Raw genomic sequence first — 15,228 nt, forward strand, 5'->3', positions numbered from 1 at the left:
ACGATAGCGCCTGTCGTGTGTTTGACCTTCCTTGTGTGCCTTGTCTCTTGTTTGCGCTTTAAAAAGTTAATCAAGTATGCACCAAGTAGGCCCACAGAAAGTTCTTCTAAGCTGAGGTTTCGGTGGGAAATATGAAAAAAAAATATGATAAATCTTGGTCCTCGTTTTCTTCTCTAATAATCAGCTTATTACCGCGAAAATAACGAAAGTATAGTTTTGAAGTAATATTTTATCAGCTTAAACTGATTTGGTGTTTCTATTTATGGTACTTACTATAGGTGTTGTCATTTTTAAAGTCATGCATGTCCCCGAGAGTGGTCAAAATAAATAAATCGCTCTAAGAGCAGCGATGATTACGATTGTTGATGAGGCGCTCACACGCAAAAATCAGGACCAAGTTCTTGTGGCCATTCTTCGGTCGGCGCTTATAACTGCCTGCAAGGCACATCACTTAATTTTACAGATGATGGTGTCATCCATGAAATAATTAAGCGAACCGCTGTTTAAACCGTGAAAATTTAACTCGGCAGGAGTGCGCTTCGTCCTGTGTATATTAATTTTTCCTTGCCATCGCCAACGCGAATTTCGGCAAACTTGGCTAACTTTCATCGGCATGAACGAATTAGTTCGCAAAGAAAATATTCTGCAAAAAACTGCATCGTCTTTTTTGGGTAAGTTTGGGCGAAGGAGGCTTCTGGGAAACTATTAGCTGAAACGCCAGTGCATATGATAGCTGGTACCGATCCAAGCTAATGCTGTGTTCATAAGCAGATGCGAGGCCACAGCTAATTAAACTAATTGTATTCTACAGGTTTACGTGCCAAAACCACGATCTGGTTGTCTGATTATGAGGCAAGCCGAGGTGGGGGGGGGGGGGGGGGGCTCCAGATTATAATTTTGACCACCTTGGGTTCTTGCTGATGTATATATATATATATATATATATATATATATATATATATATATATATATATCTGTGTATGCTCGTTATACAATTTCTCACGTGCACCAGTACCAAGATCACCAGGTTGTTCCTGGTCGCGTTAATAAAGATTGATTGATTGTAAACACCTAGTTTTCGCAACTGTACTTGGTCATGGTATTACGAGGAATTTTAACCATCAGAATCCAAACCCGCAGAAGCGCCCAGCCCTCTGCAGAAGGCACGCCAACTTCGCGCACGCAGCTCGCCAGTCCATGCGGCGTCACATAAACCGGCGCCGATGCAATGACCTTGACCGGCCATAAAAGCCACAAACACCTTTACTGGCTTGCTGTCGTTGTGTTGTTCAAGGTCGTTATTAATCTACTTGCGCCGCTACGAGCTCGCGTAATAAAGCTAATTTTTGTTTCTTCATTTTTTTCACCCCCCCCCCCGTATAGTATACTGTGGCTCAACATCGCAGCGCGCAACCGATTTGCACGTACCTTCCGTCGTATATAAATAATCACGGTGTCGGGATTGCTCAAAGGTATTCGTTTGCTTTGTCTCGCTCATGCGTTTTGGTATTTATTTAGTTAGTTATTATAGTTAGCTTCTAATGGTTCATGTCTGTCCTCAGGCTGTGCAGTAAGAGTGCCGTGACGGCACTGTATAACACGCGCTCCTGCACTGGCAGAAAAAGGCCGTGACTTGACATTACACAGTCGTTGCTCAATTATCAGCTCTCACCGTCTTGCTGATTGCAATGAATCCCTGCACGGGGAGATGATATTGACACGTGCACTTGTTTATCTGTCTCGGGTGACCGCCTTTCACCGCCTAACAAATGTTATCGCTCAGCGTAGGTAGGACGCGCCTGCATGTATCGGAAGTTTCTCGAATGTTATCGATGGTTCTATCCCCTGTATGTTGTCAACGAACCTTGTGTAATCTGATTGCATGTATGCGCGACGCGAATTGTCTATACTTTCTGGAAGACACGCGGGCACCGGCGATTACTCTGGAACCTTCGATGCATGCATAGGCGGAAAGTTTTAATTTTTCAGGGCGGGCTGGGGCCTGTCCAGCTTTCCGAGCCCTACCCATATATATATATATATATATATATATATATATATATATATATATATATGTAGTGTGTCCAAGCATCACGCCGCACGATTTAAAAAAAGACGAACAGCGTTACGCGAAACCAACCTAGTGCGTATTGTTTCCAGCACAGTGGAGTAGCCGCCAGTAATTTTTTCGCTACTGAGATTTAAGTAATTAATTGCAATTACTTATCTATCTCGAGAAGTACTGTCCTAATTATCAAAGCGTCACTGAGGAAGTTGTAGAGCAACATGAAAAACTCCCGATACAGCTTTCTGTTGCTCAATATGTGCGACATAAATGTGTTTTTCCGAATGTGAAAGAAGCCCGCGAATACACGCAGAATTGCCGCACGACCGGCCGCTCGAGGCACTTTGCGTGTATTCGCGGTCTTCTTTCACGCTCAGAAAAACGCTTTTATGTAGGACGTGTTGAGCAACAGAAAGCTGTATCGGGAGTTTTTCATGTTGCTCTACATTTTTTTCATTTACACTTTTCATCTCCACCCCCCCCCCCCCCCCTCACATGTTGTGTTGCTTTGCTTGTCGACGTTTGTCTCAATTTGATGACGCGGGTAGTTTCAATGTTTCTTAACTTGTTCAGTCAAAAGTAGTGAGTTGCGACCGTCACATAGTTGTTTACTTTAGTTGCTTTCGTGAGACAGCGCTGGCCGACGGGCTTGGCGTCCGACGAAAGGACGAGCACTCTACGCCCAAAGCGTTCGTCGGCCTCCAAAGAAAGTATGTTACGTGCAGCGATGCGATTTCGACACCCGTACGGCTGAACTTTTCCTGCATCGCTTTCCGCGCTGAAAGCTCGAAACGCCTATCAAGTCGAATGGCGGTGCATTTACATATACAGCTCTAATGGCCAGCCTTCGAAAACAAATTTCGCGCCTTTGAGAACAAAATGACATCACTTCTGTTTTTAACGGATATGACGTCAGATTATTTTTTTTCCGCCGGAAGTGTCCCCTCCTCACACAGATGGCGCTAAGCCCCATGAACTGCTAAAATCCCTATATAAGAAAAGTACCGCCATGTACTCTTTCCTCCGCCGCCTCCTCTCCTAAAGCGCTTGCTTTTTTCTTTACTTTTTGCTTGCGAAAGCCAAGTCGACGGTGGCGCACCTAGAAAGTCCACGTTGAAGCTTTCAGGCCGGGCTCGCGCCGCCGCCGTCGCCGCCGGCGACTGCGGCTGCGCAGAGGACTTACAACATGGCTCTGAGGCGGAAAAAAAGATAATATAAAGAAGTGAAAAGCGCGCGATATCATCGTCCAATCGGAGATACAGGAGAGAGAGATAAGCGGCGTTTATCAAAGGATGACGGTACTTTTCTTATATAGGGACTTTATGAACCGCAGATGAACCGCCATGTTTTGAACGTATGGGCTTCTACGGAAGCTTCGCTACCATCTACCTTGTGACCCGTGCCTACGGCGACATTTTGGAGCACTTCCGCGGAACGTGAAGGCAGTATACGCCACCCCGCAATGAATTAGACAGGGAGCACTCGGTATCGTGGCTGCAGCTGGAAGAAAAAATCATATCCAGGCCTACTTATTTACAATAAGATACGTCAAACTGTATAAAGAGACACTTAAATCGACCCCGGTGTGGTGAGAAACCCACAGTATGCCATACAATACGGGAATGCCAGAATACACAGGCAGTACCCATCGTGAACAACGCCACGCCGGAGCAGTGGGAGGCTGCGCTGTCCAGCTGGGTACCGCGGATGACCATGTTTGACTGGTTGAACGCGCCAGACGGGCAGCTATAATTAACCCTTTCCCTACCATGGGGAAAATAGGTGTTTTTGTGTGTTACGGCAGATTTTTTTTTTTTTTTTTGTGAAAGACCTACTGCACTGAATATTTTATGTAATGCATAAACAGAAAGCGGAATTAATGCAATTCTCACGCATCAAAGTTTTATTAACGAGATGTATGTCATAAAAAAGATATAAATTGCTAAAATCAAGATTGTGCAATGAAATTGAACAAAGTTTGTAAGACATACACGCTTGTATCTACTAAGAAAAAAATGTTGCGAAAATTATGAGATATACAAAATGTATTGCCGTCTATTAGGCAATGTCTCCGAAAAAAATCTAATTTTTTTTATTGAACAAGTATTCCGCTACAAATATTTAATTGCAAGCACTACAGTTGGGCGTGCCGGGCTGCGGCCGCCGAAGTTCCGGGCTGGTTTGCGTCGTCGTCGATCAGCGTGCTCTGACTTTTCGCGATATCTGCGATTTTTGCGTTCTGCTTTGACGATCGCGAAACTTGGAAGCGCGTTTAAAAATCACCTCCTCACGGGAAAAAAAGCGAACTGCTTAGAAAACTAAAATATAGTTATCCTCCTTCACGTGCGATAGCGCAGTATGTTTGTGAGCGGCGCGGAAAGTCTCGAAAGCGGCGTTTCAAACCATCGATAGAGCGCTAACGATGCCCAAATGGGCGCGTTACGGAAAGAGTTAAGGCCGCCGGAGTCCTGGATTGAGGACTCATCCACAGGCGCTCTGCAGAACCCCACCTCTGTAGCAAATAAAGTTTATTATCTTTCTCTCTCTCTCTCTCTCTTTATTCACGTCATACAGCTTATTTCAGGGAAGCATGCGCATTTCTTAATAGCCTTATTGTACTTATACCCGTGCGTTGTATTATATTGTACTTGTATTATATTGTACTTATACATTGCAACATTTATCGAGAAGGCGCGCCTAGCTAACGCCGTGAGTTTTATTTTTCTTCGCGCATTGTCACCACAGTGCAAACTTGATCGTAAATTCAAATTGAACTAATTTGGCAACAGGTGAATGCAAAACAGCTCGTCTATACCGTGCATTGGGCGCACCTTAAAGAAAGAGGGACACTAAAGTCGACGTGGACTGTCTAAATAGCATTCCGGAAACCTCCCAACGCTTGTTTCATGCCAAGAAGAGAAAATTGCATATGAAGGGTCCGAACACCTTTATCGCATTTCGTATCGCGCCACCCAACCGGGGAATGGTGACGTGCAAGAAAGATTCGCGCAAGCGTCATGGAGACCTGAACAGACGGAACACCACGGGTGGTCCTGACAAAGGAAGTTTCAGCGTTGCGTGGAAACGGGGAGATACACGTATAAGCTACATACGACTCCGCGCTCGAAGGTGGCTTGCGATGTGACGCATACTGTATTTTAGCGCGTATTACTGGCGCCGAAAGTTGAGTACAGCTGCGTGATACAGTCGCTTTTTGGTATCACCTGCAGTGCCGGCTGTCCCGGTTTTATAGTCGTATACGAGGCGAAACGCACGCACGCACTGACACAGACACTCGCAGTTAAAATCATGGAGGGATCCGACAGGATGAAACTCATTGACCTGTTGTCTTCTCAAAAAATATAAAGGCAACTTTTTATCATAATCACGTACCATCATCGTCTTGATTCTTTTAATATTATTTTTGACGTTCTCAGTGCTGAAGACAACACAGAAAAGAGTGGTTATGAATGACAAAAGAAACAATTGATATGCAGTAGTTTACAGTATAATCTAAATAATGAATTTAAATCTAATGGTGTGTGATTACGTCATTTCTGCGTCTGCTGATAACGTCCTAATCACTCCGACATCTCTTTTTTTTTTCTCTCTTCTTTTCTTGTTTGTGACTGCTTTTGTCTCTTCACATGGTCTCCGCAGTCGGGCAGCGCGCGGTGTGCGCTGTTGCGAAGTTGAGAGACGTCCGAATCGAGTGTATTTAACGGGTTGACCTTGCGCGTTAATACGGCAATTAAGTGAATTGCAGCATCGCCCGACGTCGCCGCGTTAATTTCACGCTGCCCGATAAACCACGTGGTTGTCGGCGAGAGAAGATTATTTCACAGCGGGATTATATTTAAAATTTTGTTATGTGATCATAACGAAACCGTTTTTTTTTTTTTTTAAACGATATTTCTTTGGGCTCTTGCCACACCTTGCGGTTTGTTAGTTTCTGGCCGTTTATGGTCAACTTATGGGACACTAGATGTCGCTACTTGTTACTAGAAATAAATTAAATAAATAAATAAAGAACGACCGTAGGTTCTGATTGGCTGGGCTGGCGTACGCGTCAGGAGGAGGCAGGCGCACCCAGCCATCAGCAGCAGATGAAATGGGCATGTCCACCATAGGTGCACACTTACAGAATACCCGCTCTGCAGGGCGTCCCTTGTCGTAATGCGCTAGCTATCGCTTACAAATACATTGGTTCTGCCGGAATGTTTTATTTAGTTCTTTCTCTCCGGGAACCAGCCCAGTCAATCAGAACTTTAGCAGCAGACGATATGAACATACCTATACTATAGGTGGACACAGGATTTCGCATAGGGTTATCTTGCCAGGACGCGTTCCTCCTACTTAGAGACAAAATTCTAACTAATATACCGTACGGCGACGAGAGATTAGTCCTAGCATTAGACCTCAAAGGAACCTTCGACAACGTCTCTCACGCCGCAATAATGGAGGAACTCGTGCTCGCGGGTTGTGGTGAGCACACATACAATTACTTAAGAGCGTTTCTTTCCAACCACGAGGCGAGCATCAGTGTTGGACAAATCACATCGGATTGATTTAAAATGCCTAACAAAGGAACACGCGGGGGTACAGGAGAACGAAAAGGCAAACGCGTTAGCTCGAGGGTTTACTAACCGAGCGACGGCGTCCTCTTCTAACCCCAACCACTCGCACTATCCCTCACAAAATCCTACCAATTTAAATGCCAAAGACATGCTTGCTCATTAGCGCGGAGTCCGCAGAAAATACCCGCCGCCTCACCCACAACTTAGCGGGGAAGAGGCCGCCGACTGGCGTAAAATACAGACCGAGGTATTCCCCCATTTAAAATGGCTAAACGCCATGTATTCCACTCGTTATATAGGGCCAACTGTCCTTGGTGCGGTGGCCTACCTACCCTAATACATATATCCTGGAGTGCACTAAGCACCCTCATAGGCCAATTACCATTAACACAATGGAGCAGTGGGAGGCACAGCTCGCCCGCTCCGACCTGGCAAGACAAAAGTCCTTAATTAGTCAGGTCAGGCAGGCAGCAGAGGCCAGTGGGGCCCTGGACTGAGAGGCCCCGACCACCCCTCCTTAAAATCTTTTCCATTCCAATAAAGTTTCTATTATTATTATTATTATTATTATTATTATTATTATTATTATTTGTTGTTGTTGTTGTTGTTGCTGTTGTTTTATTCTCTCCCTTTTTATTTTATTTGCAGGCGTCGGCATTTGGTTTGTAGGTTTATTCGCGTAGGCTTATTTTACTGCAATATGCATTTATAAGTTCGACATCCGGGTATACCGGTAACGTCACGCTTCTTTGTAACATCAACGCTCGAAGCCTCGGAAACGAAACTAAAGTAATAAAGCGTAATAAAACGAAAATAAATTCCTCGTGTTTCGTCCCACTGCGCAGTTTGTTAAAAAAGGTGACCCCGTACGAACTCGCCCAGCTGTCAACTATGTTGTTGTTGTTGCCTCAAAACATGGCTCGTACCCACGAGGGGATTGGCCACACTATATAAAGTAAAACATACACCCGACAACGTACAAAAGGGGTAAAGGCGAACAATCAGTCAACTATGTTTAATAAAACGAAGATCACGCATTTTTTTGCTCCCTCGTTTCTTTCGTTCTCGTATTATACGCGCCGGGGGCGAGTTGTACGAGTGGAAATGCGGTACGCTCGCTCAGAGGTCGCACGCCTCCCTGCTTTCTGTGCTTCTTACATTCCGAAGGAGATAACGTATATATTCTTCGCGTGTACCTACGCGCTTTTTACTTACCTACATTTTTTTTTCTTTTTTTTTTCTTTTTTTTTCCCTGTGTGTATGCGTTTGTGCATACCTACACGCTTCTTGTACTCCCCGGACACGGAAGCATCGACTGGGCGTAAAGGGACGACATATGCAAAACAGTTACGCGTATACCTGCCACTGTCAGGACTGTTTCAGTGCAGCGGTGTCCGAAGCTATGGCTGCAATTCGACAAAGAAGGTGCGTTCAATATTAGCCATCCCCTATTATGTATTGCGCAGGCTCGGAGATTATGTGATGAAACACTATAAGCGCACCAACGCCGACCTTTCTTTCCTTGGAATGTATTTCAAGGATGCACTTAACGGCCCGTCAATACAATGAACGTAAACGGCCACTAAACAAATATTGCGACCTTCTTTAATTTTCTCCCTATAGCGCTTTGATGGACGGCAATTTCAATCTTACATAGCTTTGGAATTTTTACGTTATAGTAGAATATGTTGTTGGGCGAGTTGGGTCAAATTTAGGGGGCATAGCTTAGCTAGAGCTCACTATGCTCTTTCCTACTTCAGTCTTTGTTTCCACATCGCGCTAATATGTACACCCTTTAGGTCATGGATATGGCCACTTATTCTGTGCCGAGAGTAGCAAGTAACCTGACAGTTTCTTTCTCCTTGGTGCATTATGTGTCTGTATGTAATGGGTTTTGTAGGTTTCGCTCGACGTATATCACAATGTACATGAAATATGTACGACACATATTTTGCATGCGTATGTGCATAGTTTTTCTATTCTATTTTTGCTACTTGCATATCTGAGCGTGCATTTTTTTCTAAGAATTGTTTACCGTATAACGTGTGTCCCAAGTAACGCGGCCAAGCTGTAAAGAAAGAAAAAAAAGAGAGAGAGAGAGGGCTTCACAATAGGACCAACGGCGTTTTGTTAGCAGTCGCACTGGTGAATTTTTTTTTTTGTGTAATCATTGATTAGCTTATTAGTCAAAATGGTTTGCCTAAATTTGTAACTACCTGCATAATTGCGCAAGTTTGAATGCCAAATTATGCATCGTGCACCTTCAGGAGTATGCTTCGGGCGCGTGACAGCAGCACTCTCAAAAAATCTCAATGGGCCATGGAAATACGGTGGACATCCGAATCCTATCCGGACGTCCACGTCCAGAGCCGATTATCCCCAGGATTACCCAGGGACGTTGTGTTCCGGTTGTTTTGAACGTCCGTTTTGCTTTTAACCTCGAACGTCCTAAGGACATCTGCACTGGATTTTATGCGGACCTCATGCTTTTCAGACGACAGAGGGACATCCATGGGACATCATCTATTTGATTATTTCCAAACAGTTTCTGCACTGCGTATGGTGCAAGCGACATCTGCAATGGACATCGCATAAAGTCTCGATCATGAATTCAGATTTTTTCGAGGCAAAATTGCACGCTTCCACAAGAAAAACAAAATAACAATGCCCACAGTTCAAGCACCCCGAATTTGCAACCTCGTCGCTACAGAAGTTTCAATAACTGTGTTCCTGTGGATGTCCGATGCAGGTAGAGAAAAGGCCTAAGTGCATGGTTTTGCACGCCCCTAGTAACGTCCGAATGGGCGGTTCTGGCAGCCATCGGGTGTTCGACGGACTGCCGATTTTCTTGCGCATAAGCGTCCTGTGGACGTCCGTAGTAAATCCGCTGGATTTCTGTGGATCTCCGACGGACATCCATGATTCCATGTGTCCAAAACCGGCGGACCAGTGGACGTCCACCGGACTTTCATTGCCCATTGGGATGGGTTTCAAAGAATCAGGAAAGCTTTAGATTAGGGGACGCAAGCCGCTTGCGTCCCCTAATCTAAAACTCTCTAATCGCCGACTTAGTGACCGTGAGAAATTGAAAAGGCGTATTTGAAAGCGACACGCCATGCTTCACCGCGCGAAGGTACACGATGCCGCCAAGTGTTAAGACGGGCAGCGAAGAGCTTCCATGCACCGAATTATATCCATATAGAAAGCAATGAAACGGCAGCTGCGGCATGGTGGAGACGTTCCATTCGGAAGTTGGGCAACGGTTTCCAACAAGTGTCGCGCACACTTGCACGAGCGGACGTGGGCTGCGTGTATGTACGCGTTTGGGCGGAAAAGTACGGGCGACGTGACAAACGACGTGCGGCGCTTCTTCGTCGCGCCCTGCGCGGGCGGTTTGCTCGAGGTCGTTGCCGCACGTCGCGGACTGCCCAGTCGTCGCCCAGCGAGTTGCGTAACGAGTCGGAACGCGAGAAGCGTATTCGCGTACCGGCCCGCCTACGCACAAAAGGAGTTAATGAACGGGACGTGCACTATTACGCGGTCTTCGTTGCCACTTTTAGTTTATATAGAGGTACGCGACCTTACGAACAGCGTTCCTTCTCCGTGGGCAAGGCCGTCAGCTGTCTATAGTTCTCCCGCCATCTTTAGGTCCCTCAATGGAAAAAACAGCGGGCTCCGCTTAATGAATCTTCAAAAGAAAGTGTTCCGTCTAAGTTTTGTTTGTGATACGGACACGAAAATCCTGACATACTCATTTATTTTTAAAAAAATGGAGTGTTAAAGAGAAACTAAAGAGACAATTCGTTTAAAATCATATTCAGTATTAGGGTTATTAAAACAAATAGGAAAGTTCGAAGTTCCACTTCTTTTAAATTCCGCGCCGAAACCACAGCACCGGTACGGCAGTGTCACGGCACGAATTTAAAATCACTTTTTTCATATGTCGAAGGGGCTGTCAAAGACAGGCCCCTTTGTCAAAATGGTGGTCTAGAGACATCTGTTGTTCGGCTACTGTCAGTCACTGAAAGTGTGATCTGCAACCCAGAACTCCGGTTTCCTCCAACTATGCATGAAAGAAGTATCATGGCACAAAGAAGTGAATTTATACAAATGTGGGAGTAAATAAACAATCCACCCACTCGGCCAATCTGCAAAATGTTTCCTTAGAGGGGATTTTTTTTATTGTGGCAATTTATTTATATCTACACATAAAGTAGGCTCAGAACGACCTTGGTCCTTTTTCAAGGCAGGTATGGTGTGCCAGGTACCGCGAGGCCGGGCTTCCTGAAAAAGAAAAGAAATTACTGCTGATAAGCGAATGATGTTGATATTTCTAATTACTCAAGAGCAGTGTCATTACCCTTTGTAGTACATTATCAGTATCAAATAATTTTCCGGTGTTGCGTCCCGAATCGGCCGGGCGCATTCTTTGATTGTTTCCCATCGAGGCAGGCCCTTTCATGAGCGTCGCCGAGACAGTGACAGTGCCAGACACCGACGAGACGGGCAAACAAGCACCCCAACTCGGCAGTGCCCATTCTTTAGGTGCTTCCCCCGATGCCACCCCCTTCATCAGCAGCCGCCTACTTGGCGACGCGGCGCGACACCGGCTGGGACGCGATGACAAAGAAGCTTACGAAGCTTGCCCCCCTTCGTTAGACGCGGGGATTAGTGCAAAGGCCATTCTCCCGACCCGAGCAAGATGACCGTCGGAGGGCAAGAAACAGGTCACCGACTTTTGTGGAAGGAGTGTCAACCCCTGTTTCCGGATTGCCTCGTCCTTGCTCCGAAGGTGCAACATTGGAGGCGGAGTTCAGCGAGCAAGACAAGTCTGATTGGCCGCATCAAGGTCATCTGATTCCCTAGTCGGGTCAACTAGGGAAGACCGATGTTTTATAAGGGGACACCTTGCGTGCAGTGGTGTGTCCTGACCTGTTCTGATATGTGCTCTCCCATGTAGTGGGCTTCCATATTTGGAGCCATTGTAAGTATGTAGAATAAACCCTTTTTTCTCTCGCTCTTACTCCCGGATGTACTCATCCCTTTGGCTGAAGGATCACCGGCCTAAACGCTACCGAGCCTCAACTACCCGTTCCCAACAAACTGGCAGCAGCGGCGGGATTAATCCCTGACCCGCAACAATTGGCAGCAGCGGCGGGATTAATCCCCGACCCGCAACACCGGCCTCTCCCAGTGAATATTTTGTCATATTTGTTCTGTGCCAGTCAACTTTATACTCTATCTTCAAATTTACTCCCATTACTCCATCTAATCCTCTCTTGCCCTCTAAATGTGTCTGCCTTACCTTGGCATTCACTCTGTGACCAAAACACACTGGTTGTCAAATTTTCTACACATAATATGTCCTGTCCAGCTCCTCTCCCACTAACTCTCAACTAGAATACCATAACCACACTTGATTTCTAATTTGTGCTGCTCTCTGTTTGTTGCCTTTAACATTAAACCTAACATTTCTGTTCTGTTGCTGGTCCTTAGCATCAATTAAATGGAAGATGTACATTGAACCTTATATGTCTATACTGTTTATACCTATGTGTATAATTTGTGTGTACTTTTATGAGCACTCTATAACAGCTGTTGAACTTGTAGTCGAGTTAGGTTAACACCTCTATCAGGCTTTGCCTCTTTAGTGTTTACCTCTCCTTAGATCAAATGATAATTAAAGTTAACTTGTGCTGTTTTACGTGCCAAAATTATCATCTGATGAAGCATGCCATAGTGGGGAGCATACTTGCGGCATCAAAAGTTATTGTACTGGCTGAATATACAATGACTACACTTCTTATCAAAAATGATAAGCTGGCACTGCCTGCAGATAGTCAACATTCTTGCACCAAAGAAAAGGTAATCAAATTTATTGTGTCCCTTTAATTGAAGCACACGTGAACAAAAGCACTTGTGCATGCATGCCTCCACCTCCTCCTCGTTTCCTGTCCTGAAAATTTGAGGATGCACACCACAGTAAGCATTCAACATTTCAGACGTTACCCTTTGGCGCCATCTCCTGCTGTAATCTGCTTCATTGGAGTCGCGCTGTCGAAGATCAGCTTTGGGTGGTCCACTTCCCTCCTGGCGTCCCTGGTGTAATAGTAGTTGTCAGACAGCTTGCATGCTGGTCCTGGAGGCAGATTGGGCGGTGGCGGAGACCTGCAGAGGAGAAAGCAAAAGCTGCTTGGAGACCTGTCGCTCAACACCACGGGATTTCAAACAAGCCCCAAAACACCCCTTCTTGAACCCTGCCCATTTGACTACTTAGAAATGGGAAAAGAGAGACGCTGATTTTTATTAGCCACAGTGGTGCTGCGGGCCATGAGACAAAAAGCACAATCGTAAAACTTATTAAAAAAGACTTGCTGTTCTCTCATGTCTCAATTTTCAGTATCTGCAATGCACACTGAGGCTAAAACTAGACAGGGCTTCATGTATTAACATGGACATAGAATGGAAGCGCACGAGGACAGGTGACCTTTCCCATTGGACGTGTTCTAACACTTGGCGTTGATGGCCAAACAGACAGCTGAGCAGACAACTGTCATCTTAAGCATCTTCCGAATTCTGACGAAGCCAGCAGAAATGACAGCTCGATGAAGACAGCATTGAATTGAAAAGCAACGCAGGCTGCCCTGCTGTCTGAACAAGATGGTGGATGAGCAGAATGCTTGAAACCTCAACAGAAAATTCGGCTGTGCCCCAGTCATGCTTTCTTATGCAGTTCTTATGACGTAAGCTACATTGTATTTTTCGTAAGTTCACACATGCAAGGTGTTTAAGTACAGCAAAATATGTGCTCTTCGTAGCTTTTTCCCATCAATGCGTGGTGGTGTCAATTTACTGAGACGTCTTCCAGATGTGTTCTATTAAGCTTGAAGCTATCTTATTAGCGGTCATAGTAGACTGTGTTCAATGCTGGTCAGAACTGGAACACACCCACTGTACGTATCCTTTGTTCGTCCACATTTTTTATGGGAAGTCTTATCGAAAGTTTTGAAATGAACCAACTATCTCAAAACAAAGCCTTATTGCAAAATTGATGCCCCTATTCTAAAAATTTCTATTGTGATGCTATGATCAAACATAATGTGCTCGTAATGCTCTCGCACAGGATGACTCTTCAGAAAAAGGTTCAAAAATGCACGTTCATGAGAATTTTGTTGCTACCTACACAATGAAGTCAGCAGATAAGGAGAACAGAGTGTGTCATTGCAAAAAGAGTTTTGTATGTTATGTGATTGTCGCACAGCTCTACAATATGTCTCCGCTGCATGCCACTGGTGGTTGTTCTTGTTTATCAACTGCAAGCATATGTAAAGAAATGGCTAAGAGCCAGTACTGGAGTACAACTACACAGTCTGATAGATGCTAATTACCCATACATCCCTCCTAAGCTAAACCTCTCCAATGTGGTGATGCGTATATTTGTTCAGGAAGGTGTTGTACATTTTTTTTTTTTATTGCATACAGATGTCCGCACTTCTAAGGCACTCAACGAACAAAGAGTTCGTTGAGTGCACACCAGCTGCAAGTTTGAAGGTATTAGGCTAAATGTAACGTATCTTCCGCGTCTGTGAGGCCGACTTTGCTTATACATAGACACATCTAATAAATTGAGCAGCCACGCAGCAACATTACTTTCCGTGCGACCTCGTAATTGATTGTTCCCGTGTAATATTGGCTCTCGGTTCTTACGCAGCTGCGCAGACTTCATAATCGTCAAGAACTGTTGAGTGGTTATTATCACTATGTTACGAGCTCTTTACGCTGCTTTCTCAACCCTGGTGCCATCAGAATTGGAGCGCGCAACTAATTAAGAAGGCAACAGAAAGCGTCCAAACCCATATATGATATTTAACAGTCCCAATCTTTCTGCACCATGCCTATTCAAGGAAAGAGCGACAATGATTGTAGGTGTGAAACCGGCACCGCGTCATCGAAGAGCTAAGGCAGCAACGCATCAACCCATACGGCTACAGTGCATTGATAGTACCTTGTGGAAAGCTCGTCCGGAAACCTCAGTTGGGCGTTTGGATGTCTCTGCAAAAAGCAAAAACGTTAGTGATCGAAAGTACACGAACTTTTTCAAAACCTAATCACGTAGCAGACACCCGCTCAGAGCCAGCGACGCTCTACAAGAACGTGATTCCGTGCGAACCTCGCACACTTGCGCATTTGGCTAGATAGTAACTGTAATGATAATTGTGGCTCCTTACTCCGAGCAGAAAGTCTCGAACCATGCGAATCGCTGGCGATACGCTACGGTGTGCTGACATTGCTTGGCTGCCCTTCGATCACCTTTTTTTTTGCCCACAATGGATTGACTCGGATAGTAAAACAACTCGACTTGGATTGCAATAACATTCAACATTGATGCTGTAGTTTTGTAAAAAAAAAAGCTTTTTTTAATAATTACATTGAAAACTTTTACGCGCTTTAATAAATGTAAATATAGTTTATTATAAAATTTCATAGCAGTAAGTTAACATTAACGTTATTTAACGCCGCCTGTTGGTGGTCGACTACAACCACCGGTGGCTAGAACGTTGGACGCGTCTTCGGCTGAGGCTCTCT

General features: G+C 45.0%; 1 protein-coding gene across 1 annotated transcript; it reads right to left on the reverse strand.

Moving 5' to 3' along the window:
* Nucleotides 1-10,800: 10,800 nt before the first annotated feature.
* LOC119433085 (NADH dehydrogenase [ubiquinone] 1 alpha subcomplex subunit 7-like) lies at nt 10,801-15,009 on the reverse strand. Its single transcript, XM_037700225.2, has 4 exons — nt 14,871-15,009; nt 14,648-14,694; nt 12,652-12,810; nt 10,801-10,926 (listed from the first exon to the last, which is right to left on the reverse strand). Exons 1-4 carry the CDS (start codon nt 14,928-14,930, stop codon nt 10,884-10,886), a joined length of 309 nt encoding a protein of 102 aa, XP_037556153.1. The 5' UTR covers nt 14,931-15,009; the 3' UTR covers nt 10,801-10,883.
* Between the last annotated feature and the right edge of the window lie 219 nt (nt 15,010-15,228).

Source organism: Dermacentor silvarum, chromosome 11, assembly GCF_013339745.2.
Source record: "Dermacentor silvarum isolate Dsil-2018 chromosome 11, BIME_Dsil_1.4, whole genome shotgun sequence".
Lineage (NCBI taxonomy): Eukaryota > Metazoa > Arthropoda > Arachnida > Ixodida > Ixodidae > Dermacentor > Dermacentor silvarum.

Bases quoted from the DNA above. Each gene is read 5' to 3' on its own strand.
- LOC119433085 (XM_037700225.2), bottom strand. From the start codon at position 14,930: ATGTCAGCACACCGTAGCGTATCGCCAGCGATTCGCATGGTTCGAGAC. The intron at 12,811-14,647 runs GTACTATCAATG...TCTCCTCTGCAG, and splicing joins CCGGACGAGCTTTCCACAAG to GTCTCCGCCACCGCCCAATC. The intron at 10,927-12,651 runs GTAACGTCTGAA...TTTCTTTTTCAG, and splicing joins GCAGGAGATGGCGCCAAAGG to GAAGCCCGGCCTCGCGGTAC.